At 45.0% G+C, this 18117-nt stretch overlaps 1 protein-coding gene and 1 long non-coding RNA gene across 6 annotated transcripts in view; one reads left to right on the top strand and one right to left on the bottom strand.

The window, feature by feature from the left end:
* The window catches only part of LOC124946470 (hybrid signal transduction histidine kinase E-like), a 36803-nt gene that overhangs the window by 5308 nt on the left and 13378 nt on the right, over positions 1–18117 (top strand). For 4 of the 5 annotated variants that reach the window (XM_047487197.1, XM_047487196.1, XM_047487193.1 and 1 more), the window contains exon 2: positions 2586–4023. In XM_047487197.1, the coding sequence (XP_047343153.1) occupies positions 2881–4023 (1143 nt within the window). In that variant the 5' untranslated portion in view covers positions 2586–2880. Of the gene's footprint in view, positions 1–707; positions 2408–2585; positions 4024–18117 lie in introns of those variants that run through there. The other variant, XM_047487194.1, reaches the window with a different exon arrangement.
* LOC124946477 overlaps positions 16305–18117 on the bottom strand; it is a 10630-nt gene continuing 8817 nt past the window's right edge. Inside the window, exon 3 of the long non-coding RNA XR_007100075.1 lies at positions 16305–16959. This is a non-coding gene — a long non-coding RNA (uncharacterized LOC124946477). The remainder of the gene's footprint in view (positions 16960–18117) is intronic.

The raw sequence follows: 18117 nt of genomic DNA, 5'->3' as shown, positions 1-18117 counted from the left end.
GCGGCATCCGTTCCGGTACCCGCTGCGGGCCGGTCGCCACACCCGCCCGTTTGGGAATTCAACTTACCGCCGCTCGAGACTTGCCGCTCGTGTGCCTTCGACGTTTTCTTCGTGGCCGGAGTACCGTCTAACGGATACCACGAGAGAGGCACTTATTTGCGGTGGATCAGACTCGGTTTTGTTGCGGAAATTCACCGTCTCTTCGCTTATCCCTATCTTTTTCTCAGCGAATTTTTAGCCCTTAATTTTTGTTTTCTCTTTTGGGAAAAAATTTAGTTTTAAAATCTGAGTTCTTATCGGCTTTTCAACTTTCTCTTTCATTTTCTTTTTCTCTTCCTCTCGTTTTTTTATAGATCATTGATAATAATTTTAATCTGATAAAATCATTGGATCGAAGAATGACGTATCGATGGATTCCAAGTAGAAAACTGTTAGACAAAGGGATATCGCGATACGAACGTCATGCTTGCTTTCTACGATCGATTAACAGAGATCGTCGAGATGTGAAAGCCGTTAACGGGCCGGGTGAACGAGTGAACGGATCGCGCGAAAAGCTATCTCGAGAACTACCCGCTCAATCGGTTTTATCCTACGGGCATCCATTGTTCGTTCCAAAGATAGGATTCATAGAGTAGCCACGGTGGCTTCTATAATTGTATCATCTGCCGGCTCGGGAAATCGATCGCAAAAAGACTCTCGGGTGCGGCATTGCCCGTATGTAAGTATGTAATACGTGGAAGAGGGAATAAATCTGAAAAATCGCTGAAGCAAAGCATTCTTCGATTTCCTTCCTTTGATTTCTTTCAACAATAAGAGACCTAGACATTTTTCCGTAACTTTTAAAATGTTTTAATAAAAAGGGAAAGAAAGGGAAATAAAAAAAGAAAAGTGTATCTTTACACATACACACATACGTACATACATACGCTTATATGCATGAATGCGTACATAGATATGCTTCGGTGATCACATATATACATCCACACACACATAACACGTGTGTGTGTGTGTGTATGTGTGTGTGTGTGTGCGCGTGTATATATACGTATACGACGAGTAAGGCAGAAGCCTATGCGCAGTATACGCTTTACGCGGTAATACACAGCAGCCGTGGCGAGCTTGATTACACATTGCGATCACGAGCGTCCCACGAGGCGGGCGGACATAAGGCCTTTCGTCGCGCCACGGCCTGCGGGCAGGAAGCACGTAGCGTGACACCGGGTCGGTGCGGTGCGCGGCAGCCGCTCGCGCTATATGTGCCTGCCGCGTAATACGTATATACAACGCGACGGCGGTTGCGGCGTCGGCGTCGTTGGCGTTAGTGGAGGTGGTGGAGGTGGTGCAGGCGGCGGAGGTGGAGGAGGCGCTGGAGGTGAAGCTCGTGGAGGTGGAGCAGTATGCGTGTAGGGACGCGCGCCATAATACTCGCCGATCCCGCGCCTCTACGTGACTCGCGGCTTCGTGTGCTGGCCTGAGACCTTACGATCTGCCTTTCCCGGGACAGCTCTCTCTCTCTCTTTCTCGTCGACTACACCACCGAAATTCCTCCACTTCCGACCTTTCTTCTCTTATTCTCAAATCGACTCATTTCTACTTCGTTTCTAGCGCTAATAAATATCTTATTATTTGTTACAACAAAAGTACAATTAAAAAAATTGAATTAGTGTTGTTTCGTTTTGTTGTTAATCTTAAATAAAATCATTCGATTAGATTGTCCGTGCCGGTGAATATCAGGAATTCGTAATAAAGTAGTAGGGAGGGAAAAAGAGAGAGAGAGAGAGGGGGAGAGAAAGACTCTGATCGAGTGAGTCTCGGCATAACGAATTTCGTAGAGGTACTCGAGGCCCATTTTCGTCTGGATAGTCGGCCAGACTCGACTCGACTCGTCGCTCGCATGCCTCTAGCTCCCGCGGCGAGTGCCACTTTCGCGCCCACCAGAAAGAACGTGCGGATACATCGTGGCGAGGCCATTAAGCCGACTATCGTGCGTCGGGACGGCTTCGATCGGCCTTATTGAATTAGACTTGCACTATACTCTCCCTCTCACGTTTCGTCTCTTTGCGATTATCTGCTGCAAATTATACTCGCGACATCTTTTCTTCCGTATTTTTCTCATTCTTTTCTCTTGAGACTCGCGACCTTTCGATTCAACGACGACATCGATAACTTTCGAATGTGATATACGATGAACAATGCATAGACAAGGTCAACTTTCTTGCTTTCCATTTGGAAGTAGATTGAGAATAAAGAAAAAAAAGTACTAGAGTATATCATACGATGATTTTCCATTGTAAGCTTTTGAAAAGTAAGCTTTTGTTCCGTTAGCGATCGCTGTTTGTTGGCAAAGTAGGCTTCAGAGCGTCTATTTCGCGAGGAATAACGATCGGACCGAAAGTCAATTTTCCAGGTGAATCTCTGCCACATATTATATTCTGGCAGTTATAATCTACCCCTCCTACGGTACTAGCTCCCGCCTACTCGGCTGGCAGTCCATTAGCGACGCCCCCGTTTAAACGTTTCCGCCGCTTAATCGCGCATAGCTAATTTCCTCTTCTCACGTCTCTCCTATTTCTTTTCTTTTTTAGGATACGGGATTTCCTTCTGTGGAATCTTCTTCTTCTTCCTCTTCTTACGCTCGTATTGACTGCAACCGATTTCCTGAATCGTCTCGACGAACGGAGTAATCACTGGTGGATATCGTGATCGGAAGTCGTTGAGATCCCAGAAGGAAAAGTAAAATCGAAAAGTGCCGTGGAACTTCGTAACGACCGAACGAATGCAGAAGTAACGTCGTCGGTTCTCTCGTCGAGAACGTCGTTGTACGAGAAGGCACGCAAACGAAATCGTGCGCACGTGCGTTCTAGATGCATTAATCGCACGATGGCGACCGCGACGATGGGACTTCGCCGTAGGGTACCGGTGAACAATTCACCGACGCCTTCCGGTCATTCCTCCTCGAACGTTTCTGCATCTAGCAAACGTTCCAGATCAGAGAATAACAATAGTCCGTCTCAAGGGAACTTAAATTCGGTGAATGGTTCTCGAGAGGAGCCACCGACAAAGAAGTCACGTGGTACGACAACCAATTCTGGCAAGAATAACGCTTCCTCGACCTCGTCAGCCTCGAATACTTCGGGAGCCGTTTCCCTGACGGAGACCAATTCATCGAGCAAAAGTCGTGGGAGCTCGCTTTCCAGATCGAACCATCAAACGAAGATATCATCCAGTAGTAATAATTCCAACATCAATGGTGATCATGCTTCAAACGTTCCAGCGAGCAGCTGGTCAACCACGTCGAACATGTCAGACGTGCCGACTTACGCCTCGGTCGCGGGATTAGGCATGACGAACGGGCAAAGTAGCGGACTCTGTGCTTCCAACCTTGGCATGACGACACCGATACCACCGTACATGTCGACGTCAATGGCGACCTTCGTTGGGAACGCGACGAATCTCGGTAAGAGTTCGTCGGTGTCTTATCTCGATATATCCAACATGACCAGCGGTTCCTTGGGCTCCTCGAACGCCACGAACTCTCTGGCCTCTGGTTACGGCACCAATAAAACCACCGGCACGAATCTCGATTCGAATTCCTCCGGTGTAAAGACGATGGCATTTCCAGGTATCTCGTCGGCGAACGTGAATGCGAACGGTTACGGTTCGGCACAGCAAAAGGGACAAAACCAGACAACGGATAGCGTGGCTCTACCGAAGAAGTTTCAGAACGATGGCATGTTCAATGCCTATCAGCCCTGGGTGATAAAGACTTACGGTGACTTAGCAAAGACGAAAACGATCACGATCAAAAAGTATGCGCGTATCTTACGAACTCTGCGTGGGGAGGAAGTGAATAGTGCGGAGAACAGCAAGTTCAGATTTTGGGTAAAGAGCAAAGGCTTTCATATTGGTCAACCGGAAGGATACGATGCAAAACCAGCGGATAGGATTGTGGGACGTCACGCGGTGACCAATCCCGGTTTGGATCCTCCTCTCTACGTGCCCACGCAGTTGCCACATAACAAGGTGAGTACTTAAAGAGATTACTTTAGCTTTTCTTCATTTTCGCTGATTCTTTTTTATACAAGATACGGGTTCGAAGTCGAACGATAAACGAAAGCTGAAACACAGTAGAAATTAGAGCATTAAAAGACATTGTTATATGTATATCCTAAAGTTAGAATCACATCAAACCACAGATACGAAGAAAAGATCGTCTCGAGCCATTAGCAACGGCGATGATTACGACGTAATCGCGACCGCGACTATCCAGGATCAAGAAGCGATGTTTTCTTTCTTTTTCTTTCTTCCTATCTTTGTCTTTTTTACTCTACCAAGGAAGACGCGCGAGTTTACGAGCGAGGAATTTATCTCTCGGCACATTGAAGAAAAAGTGCGAGAGATCTCGGGGCACCGGGTTCGTAGGAAAAGAGTGCGGCGTACTAAGATAAGGTGCTCGCTTAATTGCATCTAATTAAACAGAAATTATGCTCTCGGAACGTCTCTATGCTTCTGAGATATATAAAAACAAATAGGCTGTTTATCGATGTATCTCGGTATAGACTATCATCTTGTGGTCCTCCTTAATATCTTTTTCTTTTTTTCTTTTTTTTTTCTTTTATTCATGAAACATTCGATTTTTTAAAATTCCATGTGTCTATAGAAGATACTCGGAGGTTTCTCGAAGGGCTTTCGGAAATGGAAGAATCGTGGATTCGCAGTTGTGTTCATGCCGGTAGTTTGAGTTTTACGTCGGTAGCACACCAAAGGCGTGGGATTCCAAGCGCGGAAGTAACGCCGGAAACGTTTACTCTTTCTCACGAAAAGAACGGGCCATGAAGGGAGTTTTCTTTTCCTCTCTTTCTCTCTCTCTATTTCTCTCTCTCTCTCTCTCTCTCTCTCTATCTGTCTGTCTCTTCTTCTCTTGGTGAGAAACGGTACCAAGTTCCGCGTCGTCGATCGTGCCGATCGATAGTCGTGTAGTGTGCTCGACTGCAGTCTCGCGTCGCGACGCATCTTTTGCGAGGAGAATGAGAAGAGAATGAGGAGTTTAGATGGAAATGGAAGAAGGGGAAGATACTCTTAGTAATGTGTGTTGGGAGGATGCGTACGTAACGCGGCTCGTGTAACGCGTCCATACGGCGCCCGTAAAATATTTCTTTCCTGGCTATAGTCATTTTTCACGGTTGACCGTCGTCGAGGGCCGCGAGATAACAGCGGCGCTCACCTCTCTCTCTCTCTCTCTCTCTCTCTTTCTCTCTCTCTCTCTCTTTCACGCGTTGGCTCGCTCGTTTACTCGCGTTGCTATATCTGCCGCCGGGCTACGAGATAGAGAGAAAGGTATAGAAAAGAGAGAGAGAGAAAGAGAAAAAGAGAGAGGGAGAGAGAGATAGAGAGAGAAAGAGAAAAAGAGAGAGAGAGAGAGAGCGAGAAAAGGACGGACTCGGTAGGGGCACTTCGGTCTCTCTCGCTGGGTGGTAGAAGAGTAGGTCTGGCCGACTAGTCATTAGTCACTTTCCGAAGCAGAGGCACAGACAGGCTGTGGCGGTATGTTCGCCGTCTCTCTTCCACGTCTCACACCACTATAGATTTCTCCTCTCTTCTCTGGAGGCCGTCTCCTCTTCTATCCTTCTTTCTCACAGTATAACCTCCTATCATTCTCTCTCTCTCTCTCTCTCTGTCTGTCTTTCTCTCTCCCTTTCCCTCTACTTCGCGCATCTCCGCGGTCTCACTATAGCGGCCGATCCTTCTCTTTATCTCTCTCTCTCTCTCTCTCTCTCTCTTTCTCTCTCTCTCTCTCTCTCTCCCGTTTCGTCTCAGTCGCTCCATCGCGCACGGACTCCGAGCAGTAAGTCTCCTCTCTCTCTCTCTTTCTTTTGCACACAGCTGTTCCTTCTCTCTGTCTCCTTCCTCTCCGTTGCTTCCACAGGCCGCAGTCTCTCTCTCTCTCTCTTTCTCTCTCTCTCTCTCTCTCTCTCTTTCTCCTTCCTTTGCGCTTACCGTCGGAAGAAATTCAAGCGGCGCTCTCTCGCATTCGCTCCCTTTCCCGGTGCTAAGCCTCTCGCGCGTCTATCTTGATTGAGAGGGAGCTCTTGCAGGCCCGTGGCCCGAAGGGAGATCGCTTCCATCGTGCCTCCGTGCTCGCCGCGACGAAGTAGAGGAGGCCGAATCGTATGCGAAAGAGAGAGAAAGAAAGAGAGAGAGAGAGAGAGAGAGAGAGAGAGACGAAGCGCTTGTCATTGATCGTCCCGACTCACACGAGCCGCTAAAGGTCCCGTACAAGTACAGGCTACGGGTTTGCCTGCTGCCTGCTTGCCGTTCTCTCTCTCTCTCTTTCTCTCTCTCTCTCTCTCTCTCTCTCTCTCTTTCTCGCTCTCACTCTCTACCATCTCACATATACACACTTGTACACGTGCGCGCGCAAACTGAATCGAGCCTACGGGGGCGTGTGCGTGATCGCGTATTCGGGCCGCGTATATCGAGAGAGTCGAGAAGACGATCGAAACTGGATACTTCGAAGGATCCTTCTTTTCTCTCTCACTTTCGTTCAACCATCGAGAAGGATTGCAAATCGAATTGGCGATCTCCGTAATCTTGACGAATTTCTAAGGATACTCCAGGGAATTTTAGCATATTTTTCCAACCTCAATGGTTTCCAACGTCAAAGATAAGTTATTTCTGACGGTTACTCTCGCTTATGTCCGGCGGATTCGAATAACTCGATTCACTGGCGTAAACCGGAAAACGATTCGTTTGTGTATCACCACTTGTAAATCCTTTCCTTATCTCTCTCGTTATCGCCGCACTTCGTACCGTCCCATTTTCTTTGATGCTTTTGTAGCTCGTGTCGGTATTCGATCGGGACATATATGCGAATAAACACACACATTTACGTATGTATACAGATAACTTCGAAGGTCCTAGATGATAGCTCTTGCTTCGTCAAGAGAACTTACTTTCGCTTGTACGTCCGATTTTTTAACCTATCCTCGGATATCATCTGTCGTTGAAGCGACGTGCTCAAAGAGGTTCACCTTTCTTTTTCTAACACGTATATACCTTTTTTTTTTCTTTATCCTTGGACCTTTGTCAGAGAAGGTAGAGGTAGATGTTTGTGCGACGAGAGACCACCATCGTTGGTGGACACTTCCGCAAAAGAAGGATGAATGGCCGATGAATGGGAAGAGCAGCGAAAAGGAGCTCGTGGTTTGAAGCTTTCACGGGACAAGACACGTTCAACCTTTATTTTTCTCTTTTTTCTTTTCCTTTCTTTTTTTTTCTTTTCCTTTTTTTTTCTTTTCTTTTCTTTTCCTTTATTCGGAATATTGACGAGATTTCCAACATTAGTCTTTGGCATTATCTATGCTACTAAATGTTATTTAATTATCATTCGACGTTGTTACACTTGAATCCGATCTGTTCGATCTTCTTTAATCCTCTCGTACTATTTCGAGCGAGCCAATGGAACTAGGATGTAGATGGAGATCGATAGGATGTGGAGAAAGAATGTCACGTTGGAGAGAGGAGATTGGTAGAAAGAAGAGAGAAGAGGAGTGGGGAAGAAAAGGTGACAGTAACACGGGAGTCGAAAGACAAAGGGAAGGAGTTGACCGTGCCGATAATTTGTCACCCTGCGCTTGAGGGTATAACTCGATTAACTCCTACCCCAAGGTCATGTACCTGACCCTCGTTGAATAAAATAGTGGACCTCTCACGGACACAAGAGGAAGAGAAAGGAGGAAAGAGGATAGAAATATCGTTGGACAATACGAATGCTCGTTTGGGATTCCAAAAATCGATGCAAAATCAGGACTCCAATAATTTCCTAATTTCATTCTGGATTAAAAGGACAGTAGTGAAACAAATAAAGCAATTTGTACGATCGACCGATGAAGTTTGAAAAAATTGGTGTGAGTATGAAAAGTTAAATTTCTTTCAAACGGGATGCTTGATTCTAAAGTTTTTGATATATAAACTGATATATTTGAAATAAAATTAATCCAAAGATTAATATGATCTATTGGCAAATACTGACAAAGATCCAAAGGTGTTTCTCACCTGTTTAAATGCCCCACCCTGTGTAATATCCTATGGCTCTTCGAAACTTCGATTGTTATCGCTATAGCCTTGCAACGATAATAGGTGTATATAAGGCTGAACGCACACGCGTTGTTTTCTATCGTTGTCGATTGTTACGAGGAAGTATAGGAGCCTTGATAATAATAGTGCCGAGAATAAGATATATATATACATACATACATACATACATACATATATATATATATATAGAAAAAGCAAGTCGGGGTTCGACGGTTGGTTGCATTTGGCCTGGAACGGGAGAAGAACGGCTGTTCTCGAAAAGGGGACGTAACGAAGAGGGTGGTTTCGTACGGTGTGTGTCGTTTCGGTCCCGCTGAGTCACGCACTAAAAGAGAGCGCGTGAAGTCTTGGCTGAAGAGAGCTCAGGTTGGGGCCACGCTCGCTAGAGCACCTTGCAAGAATTTCTTTTTATTCACGAATTCGAAGGAAAAAACGAACGAGGCCGTTCATACAGGGCAAGAAACTTTCCCTTGTGACGTCAACGAGAACGAAATATCTCGATCTAAAGAACCTAACTACCTACACACACAGATATGTGTAGGTAGTATATGTGTGTATGTGTGTGGATTGCATTCGGGCCCGTAGTTATTATAGATAATTAGAGATCTTAAAGTTATGTTAAAAGGAAATGAAGAAATCGAGCAAATGGTTAAGGAAAGTGTGATGACTTGTGAGACGAGATAAAAGTACAGGTAGGATGATATTCTAAATGAAAAAAGGAAAGACAAAGATAAAGATAAAGAAAAAGAAAAGGATAAAATAAAAATAACGTATAGACGTAGTCTATAAGGACTTCTCGATGCGGGCCTCTTTCCACAGGCAAACTCGCACACAAGAGCACGCGAAAGTCCAGCATGCAGGCAGAGACCAGCCGAGCGAGCTAAACAGGCAAGCAAGCAAGCTGGCAAGCAGGGTAGGCAGGCAGGCAGGCAGGCAGGCAGGCAGGCAGGCAGGCAGGCAGACAGGCAAGCAGGAAGGCAGGCGTATTGCTTAGCCAGAGTCACGTCTCTAAACCACGGAACGTAACCGTGTCGGGCGTTGTGCGTGGTGCGATGCTCAGCGGCCCGTAGCCAGGAGCGACCGGCGGCAATTAGTAGCGGTCCGCCGAGGGAGTCTTCGCTCTCTCGCTCCTTTTATCCTCATCCTCTTCAAACTCTACCTCTTCTCTTCGAGCTGCCCGACCCACGCTACGTTTCATACTCTATCTTTCTCTCTCTTTCCGTTTTTCTCTCTTTGTCTCTTTTTCTCTGTCTATCTGTCTGTCTTTCTTTCTTTCTCAGGTCCCATCTTCCAACGTCCCGTTGTCCCTCGACGTTCACGCCACCACTATCTGACTACTCTCTTTCTCTCACTCGCTCGCAGCCTGCACAAACATACCGACTCGTCTCTGATTTTCTTTCTCGTTCTTTCTTTCTAAGTCGCCGACCGTTCGTTCATTCGTTCTTGTTCATCTTCCTCTCTCTTCCTCATCTCTCTCTTTCTCTCTGTCTCTCTTTTTCTCTCTGTCTCTCTCTCTCTCTCTCTCTCTCTCTCTCTCTCTCTCTCTCTCTTGCAATATCGCTTTGCACGTTGCTAAAGCGAGAGGCGAGCAGCAAAAGACCGGCGGTGAGGTGCACGGCTTTTCGTTGGAGAGAGACGGAAGCCGAACGCTGATATGGAAAAGAGGGAACTGGATGAAAGAGAGAGAGAGAGAGACAGAAAGGGAGAGGGAGAAGGAGAGGGAGAGGGAGAGGGAGAGGGCCGACATGCTGGTGTAAAAAGAAGAGTATGAAGTGAAAAGAGTAAAAGAGACGAGAGAAAGAGAACGGGAGAGACCGGCGGGCGAAAGAAAAGAGAAAAAGGAAACGGGGAAAGAGAGAGAGAAAGAGAGAGAGAGAGAGAAAGAAAGAGAGAGAGGCGTGGTAGAGTGGGGAAAGAGAGAAGTAGTCAGGGAGGTGGGATAGAAGCCGCAGGCTTTTTGTCCTGCCACCACTACCACCACCATCACCACTGCCGCCACCGCCGCCGCCACCGCCGCCGCCACCCGACAAAAATAGACCCTATATTCCCCTGGTTGGTTCGCCGTCGTAGTCCTTCTTCGCCACTGCGTCCCTCTTTCTCTCTCTCTCTCTCTCATTCTCTCTCTCTTTCTCATTCTCTCTCTCTCTCATTCTCTCTCTCTTTCTCATTCTCTCTCTCTTTCTCTCTCCTTCTCTCTCTTTCTCTCTCGCTATTATTACTGCTATCAACGATTATTATTATGCCAGTTTCTAAAACATGTGCTTCTGTCATCTTGTATATATATATATATATATATGTATATGTATATGTATATAATATATATATTGAAATATTTATCATTTATATATATATATATATATATATATATATATATCGATCCATTGTTTCAAAATTATTTGTTTAAAAATGTTTTCTTTCTCTCTATCTTCTTGTTTCTCTTTGTATGAACAGGACTCAATTATCCTAGAGGCTCTTGTCATAAATTCATACGACGACGAGCTAGGACTACTCTTTCATCCCTTTCATCAAAGTCCCTTCTTCTTCTTCTTCTTCTTCTTCTTTCAACACTATCCTACCCTTTCATTTGACTCGTTGCACCCTCTTCGTCCGTCCTCCAGAAACCACAACGGTGTGTACTCCTCGGTTGTTGCCTCCGATAACTCGTTCGAATCCGAGTCACGAGGTAGCTCGTTAAGAAGGGCGCACGAGATGAAAACGATAGAACACGCCTTGATTCCTATCCCCCGATCACAGAGCAGAAAGTAAGTGGCTATCCGAGCGCGTGTATCTTCGTGGGCGTAGTCGGTGAACTGCCTACACACGCGAATTTCACGCGGTTTCTCTAGAGACTCCTAACCCTCGCTTATTCTCTCTCTCTCTCTCTCTCTCTCTCTCTCTATCTCCGTTCCTCTTTGTGGTCCCCCTTCGTCGATAAACCTAGCCGATAACTCGACCACGCGGCAAATCGCGATACGTATCGACCCCTTTCCACGACGACGTTACCATTACCACTATTGCAACCATCACCATCACCATCAGGACCATCTTTCTCTCTCTCTCTCTCTCTCTCTCTGTGTTTCTCTCTTTTTCTCTCTAATTCTTCGAATTATCAGAAGAGATCTATCTCTTCTTCTTTTTCTCCTTCCTTCCGTCTTTTTTTCTACTCTATTTAGTTACTACGCTAACGGTTTCACCAACCTGATAATAAAGAGTCCTTATCTCCGATCGATAATCCTAATGCAAGCACTCTTATCGGTGTGTCGTGCTAATGAAGTTAATCCACATGAGATAAAGACGTGGGTAAAAAACCGAGGGCATAGTTATGACGATTATGAATATTGCTTTCTCGTCAAGGGAGCACGTCTTCGTTGATCGTTTCGAAAATACATTCGATTTTGTTGTGGAGATAGATAGATAAGCAAAGAAAAAGGCTGAAATAATATCCGATATTAGATGTCAATTAGCCGCAAATATTTGACCATTTTAAACATTTTTAACATTTTCTTTCTTTCATTCTTTCTTTATTTTTTCTTTTTTTCTTTTTTTTATATTTTAAACTTCAACAAGATTTATTTATAAAATGATATGTGATGCAACCCAATCGGGTCTCCGAGTTTACGTTGTTGAACGGTTGAACGTCATTGATGTGAAAAAATAAGTGAAGCAGAGAAATCTTTTAACGGTTTTATTCCGGCAACATAGACGTCTCTGAAAGTTCTTGTTCGAAACTCGACGGCATTCACGCGGCCGACACGTACGAGAGATATCTCGGCTTGTTTCAAAACTCAGTTAAGAAACTCGCGCTCGGCAGCAAGCGAGCGGGCGAGCGGTAGCGGTAATTACGCGGCGAAGCTCCGCATTATTTTCCGCGAGAATCCCGGTAAAATGTTACCATGTGTTTCGCGTCTATCTCGAAGTAACGAGATCGAAGTGCGGTATACTCCAAAGGAATGTCGATCTTCAATTATGGACTTAAATATGTTTGCGTAAATACTATTTTAATGAGCTCTTCAAAGTTGATTCCTAAAATCCTCTAATATTTTTGACGATATTTTCTTTAATTTAAAAAATTTTTAATTATTCAATTTGAATCAGTATAAATTGATTTTATGAAAACGTATTCATAATATCGATGATTTTATTCTAATAATAATTTAATTTTTAGAAATTATTCAATAAATATATTTTCTCGTAGTAAATATTATTAAGATAAAAAGATATATTATCCAGTATTCTTTTAGACGTTGTCGATGACCTAATTCTGATTTGTGACCTACGAGTTAAAAGGCATTGCTTTGAATCCCCTAGTACGATTACAATAAACGAGCCGAAATATCGACCAATGTCTGTTCCTTTTTTTATCAAACGATCGAAGATTTTGTTGTACTTTTCATGTCAAACTTCTATACGCACCTTCCGAAAATTCCAAATTTTCTCTCTCTCTCGCTATTTTCACCTATACGAATCGATGTTCCTCGGTTAATTGGCACAACGCAAAAATCACGTAGACGCGTTCGAACCTAAAATTCGTCGGCCAAGTTGGTCGTGGAATAATCGAAGGGAGGTTACGAAATTTGTTGTTCGGACCGATGCATGCCACAGACAACTACACATACGAACATACGCATACAGGTTGGGAAAGGCTGGAGACTAAAATATGAGCGATGTTTAAACTTTACCAGGTGAAAATAAGAGAAAAGGAAAAGGGAGGAGAAGGGAAAGTGGGGAATGTTGGAAAAGCGAAATAAGCTGATATTGCGACGAAGAATTGTTAGTCGCGTTGCAGTACCAAGAGAAAAAGGCATTCCATTTGGTTGGACATTTACAGATAAGAGATTATTGTGAATAATAAAATGAAACAAATACAAATTGGTTGATCCCGAAATGTAGAGGAGAGATTATAGAAAATGTGTAATATAATTTCTAACGATATACGACTGATATCTCTTCGAATGGTGGTGGGGTTCTATAAACAGACCGACGTAAGGTCCCTACTAAATCATATTAAAAAACGGTCATATAAAAATAATACATAAAATATGTACGAATGTCAAGCGAGAGAGAAAGAAAGATAGATAGAGAGATAGAGAGAGATAGAGAGAGAGAGAGAGAGAGAGAGGGAGAGAGAGAAAGAGAAATAGAGAGAAAGAGAGAGAGAGAGAGAAAGAGAGAAAGAAAAAAAGAGAAATAGAGAAAAATAAAGAATTTCGAGAGAGCAAGCGAGCAGATGTCTTCCTTACGCGGAGATTCATGTCCTCCTCTGAAGAGGAAAAAAAGACGGGAGGTGGGCATTAAGCCGAATGTAAATCAGGGGTGAAACGAACGCCGAAAGCCGGCCATTGAAGATTTTGTGTAGGTGCGAGGGTCACAGCTGCAATAAGCAAAACAGAAAGAGAGAGAGAGAGAGAGAGAGAGAGAGAGAGAGAGAGAGAGAGAGAGAAATAGAAACAGTTGATAAAAGAGAGAAAAACGATTGGGAAGGATTTTCAAGAGACACGTTGACCGGTAGTGATTGCATGGTGGTTTACGTTTAATCGGATTCAAAGACCATGGAAAGCTTTTTGATATCCTTGTCTCTCCCTCTCTCTCTCTTTTTCTTCTTTCTCTCTCTCTCTCTCTCTCTCTCTCTCTCTCTCTCTTTCTTTCCATCTATCTCTTTCACATTGCATCGTATGTAGATCTTTGTCCGGTAAGCTGTTGACGGGTCGAAGCTCGTTTCACTGCGTCTCGAGTCCACATTGCGAACGGTCTACCCAAGCGTATTAACCCCAGACGCAATGAGGAGGCAGATGTCATCTCGGGGGCGGATATAAAGAGGGGAGGAGGGAGAGCCTTTAGGAGCGCTCGCTTTGCGCCACTTCGCTCTTATCTTCCTAACTTTTCTCTACTCGCTGACGTCAGTTTGTCGGCCTCCCACCCTCCTTGTTTCCCCCTCCTATCTATTTCTCTCTCTCTCTCTCTCTCTCTCTCTTTCTCTTTCTCTCTCTCTCTCTTTCTCTTTCTCTCTCTCTCTTACACTCTTACTCGCTCGTCTATCCATCTATATCCATCTCCGTCTCTCACCTACCCGCCCACATCGTTCCGACTCGCTCGCAGAACTTTCCACTGCTTCCGTCGTCGCTTCTCCGTCATTCCACCCTCAAACTACCACCGCCGTCCCCTCTCTCTTTCCCGTTTCAGTAAGCGTCTACTACCATCGTCGTTGCTTCTATCCAAACGCGCGAAACTTCAAACTTCCACCGCAGCAGCCGTGGTGCCTCGTAAAACTTACGCCGTCCGTGTAATCCAACGAGCGGAGAATTACGAGATTGGAACGAACGAACGAAGAGAGAGAGAGAGAGAAAGAGAGAGAAAGAAGAGAGATAAAGAGAGAGAGAGAGAGAAAGAGCGTTCGGCCGATCGTTGAAACGTCGTGATATCGCTATAAAATCTTTCTCTCGGAATCGAGATGATTCTTTGCTTTTTTCCTTTCTATTTTTATTGAAACCAACGTTTCTTGGAATTGCGAAAGTATGTTGGAAACTTTTTGAAGCGGTTTTATATAGTATATAGCTATGTTTAAAGAGAGAAAAAGAGAAAGAGAGTGAGAGAGAGAGAGAGAGAGAGAGAGAAAGAAAAAAATTAACGTCTTTATCGTAAGAAGCAAGGTGGATCAACACAAACTTCAGTTATCTCTTTGCCTAATTATGAACTCAACTCAATTCCGACGGACGGAAATCTACGGGCACACTGTCTAAAGTCGTCCTTTTTATATCATTGAAGCCATCTCTCTCTTTTTCTCTTTCTCTCTCACTCTCTTCCTCTCTCTCTCTCTCTTTCTCTTTCCCTCTCTCTTTCTCTTATTCGTTCGTTCACTAAACTGACCTCAATAAAGATCCTCTCTTGAATCCCGTCTATGAATACTGCACCCTCAAGAACGGTTTCTACCGGCGGAATATAAATGCGGAATTTGGCGATCCCCAGACGCAGATTTCGAAGGAACATATTTCTCTCTTTTATCGAACCGATCGATTCGTGCCGTCATCGTTATTATCGTCCTCGTGTACTTTATGCAAGTGCGGAGTGGGTGAGTGCGGTGCAACGAACGCTGCCCTCGGGGTCACCCGGTATAAGCGTCGCCGCTTGCGGGATCGTGGCTTCGGGCGTTTAGCAGCCCGCAATCGGTCGGCTGGCCGGTGTGTTGATTCCCTGCGTCGAGCGCCGGCGATACAGAGCCAAGTTGAGAGTGAGAGAGATAGAGAGAAGGAGAGAAGATAAAGAGAGGGAGAGAGAGGGGGGATGGGGAAACGCGACGGCGGAGGAGCAAGAGAGGGACGAACGGAATACTCGAGGGAGCCTGAAGAGGATAGAGATGGAAACGTGTTGGTGGGAACGAGAGGAGTAGAGAGACGTAGAGAGTGCGAAAGAGAGAGAGAGAGAGAGAGAGAGAGAGAGAGAGAGAGAGAGAGAGAGAGAGAGAGAGAGAGAGAGAGAGGAAAACTTGGCCCGGCCCGGCCCGGCCTCGTGCTCGACCCTGCCTGCCCTCCACTACCTCTTGCTACTCGGCATCCTCATCGTCCACTGCCTCCTTCTCTCCTCTCTTGCCGGCCGAACGCAAACGTCTGGTTAATGAGACGCACGCACACACTCTCGCGCGCACGCGCAACGTACGCGCGTCCCTTTCGACGCCGACGCCCTCCTTCCTTCTCTCTTTCCCCTCGACTACTACCGTTTCTACCTCTCCTTCCTTCTCTTCTAGCCTCTCTCTCTCTCTCTCTCTCTTTCTTTCTCTAGACTCGCCTCGATTCAAGCACAATGCGTCACATCGCGCTGTGCCTACCTAGGCGTCATAGTAATGACATACTCCTACATGCGCGATGTCCGATATCCTGGCACCTAACAGCTACCACCACCACGTTTTCATCATACTCCATCCACTCCTGTAGTATTCGCCCGGTAGCAGCTGCAACCTGTACACCACGGAGGCAGGCAGTGAGAGTAAGAGAGACAGAGAAAGAGACAGAGAGAGAGAGAGAGAGAGAGAGAGAGAGAGAGAGAGAGAGAGACAGACAGACAGTAATGCTCCGATACGAAACACGACGATACCACGATCGAACCAGCCGCAAGAGATTGCGGCTACACACACCTACGACCACTATCGGGACCGCCTTCAAAAGCTACTCTCTTCATCACGACACGATCTTAATCATCCGATGCGCAATGACGCTATTACCACACTTATGTACTATCATCTCTCTTTTACTTTACTAGTCCTTGGAAAGGCGAACAAATAAAAAATAGCATTTTAAATAGACTGCGTGTCTTTCCTCAAACTGTTATTTTCTTGTCTCTGATATCCTTCAGGATGAGAATTTGTATCTGAAATTTTTCTTTTATTGTTTTTTCTATTGTAATTGTTAATTTATCTTACACAATCCATATGACGACATTACGACTATAATAAACCTTATTTTGACATATCATCAATGTTTTTGCTAATTTGTTAACAAAGAAGATTCCACGGATTTTCGAAAATATCAAATGTCGAACATTTCGGTTTCTCACGTTGCATCAAGCTCGGTCAATTCTCGGACGTCCTCGCAACGTTTACCCCCTCCCTTCTTACTCCTCTTCTTTCCTCTCTTTTTCTCGTTGAAAGTTGGGGCGCGGCTCACCGCTTCCTGGAGCCACCACTAAGAGATTAATTCAGGCAAAAGCAGCCGCTTCTAACCGAGAGCTCCCTCCGACGTCCCATTTCAGTTCTTCCTTCCTCTCTTGTTGAAGAATACCACCGGGAACGCGGTAACCACACTGGTATTTTCTTCCCCCGGAAAAAGTCCAACGAGAGAGGAATCCTTGTTCATTACGTCGTGTTGATCTAGGCTGGATTCAACCGACCAGAGGAAGAAGAAGATAGATAGATAGATAGATAGATAAATAGGGAGAAAGACAAAGAGAGATAGATATAGAGAAAGATATATATATATATATATATATATATATATATATATATATATATAGAGAGAGAGAGAGAGAGAGAGAAAGAGAGAGAGATAGGCTAAGTAAGCAACGACCTCGCTCTTCGCTGACACGAAAGTTACTCCTCTCCTTCGTTGCTGCTTAGCCAAGCGTTCTAAAGAGAACGAACGCCCACTTCGGTATTCCTTTCGACGCTCTCAGTTCTACTCTTCACTCTGTCCTCTTCTCTCTTTCTTTGCTTCTCTTCACGAATTCCTTTCGTTCCTTTGCTTGACTCGTTTCTTAGCTTTGACTTTGCCAAAGAACGTACATACAATAAACGTGGACTAAATCATGTTGCTGTTACATATGTGTTTTGTTGATGAACCAATTAAAATTTATAAGATATCCTTTCAGAAACTCCTCGGTTCATACATCTAATTATATTCTTTATGAATACGATCATAGTACTACCAGCGACGGCACATTTTTTCTATTTTTCAAAACGTTTCTACGAAGTAATAATGAAAAGTAATACGTACGAAAGATCCATTATTAACGATCGTTTGAGTTAGTGAGCTCTATACGACGTTCTTATATTTATCCCTGCGGCGACGCTGACACTTCGATCGTTTTCCCGTTCACTGACGCCGACGATGCTTCGTAATTTTAGACGGGGATTCGCGTTCGCCTGTGACGTCTCGAGCTCGTATGACGTCGACAGAGAGAGATTAGAGAGGAAGAGAGAGAACGAGAGAGAGAGAACGAGAGAGAGAGAGAGAGAGAGAGAGAGAGAGAGAGAATCGTAAAGCTAACTCGTCGTGGGATCGAAGGCCGAGTTAGAAATGCACGATCAGAGAGAGAACGGGCTGGAGTAGTTTCGGTGGCATCATCAGATTCGAACGGGCAGGGTTTAATGCGTGACACGGTAACGCAAACAGAAATTCGACACGCCAGACAGAGTGAGAGTGAGAGAGAGAGAATGTGTATGTGTATGAGAGAGAGAGAGAGTAAGAGTAGAGTGAGGCTGATGGCAGGCTCTATAGGGGTGGTTTACGCGCGCTGTGGCTTGATAGGTGGACA

The sequence above is a fragment of the Vespa velutina genome, chromosome 2 (assembly GCF_912470025.1).
Source record: "Vespa velutina chromosome 2, iVesVel2.1, whole genome shotgun sequence".
NCBI classification, from domain to species: Eukaryota; Metazoa; Arthropoda; class Insecta; order Hymenoptera; family Vespidae; genus Vespa; species Vespa velutina.
This window is presented reverse-complemented; position numbering and strand designations above follow the sequence as displayed.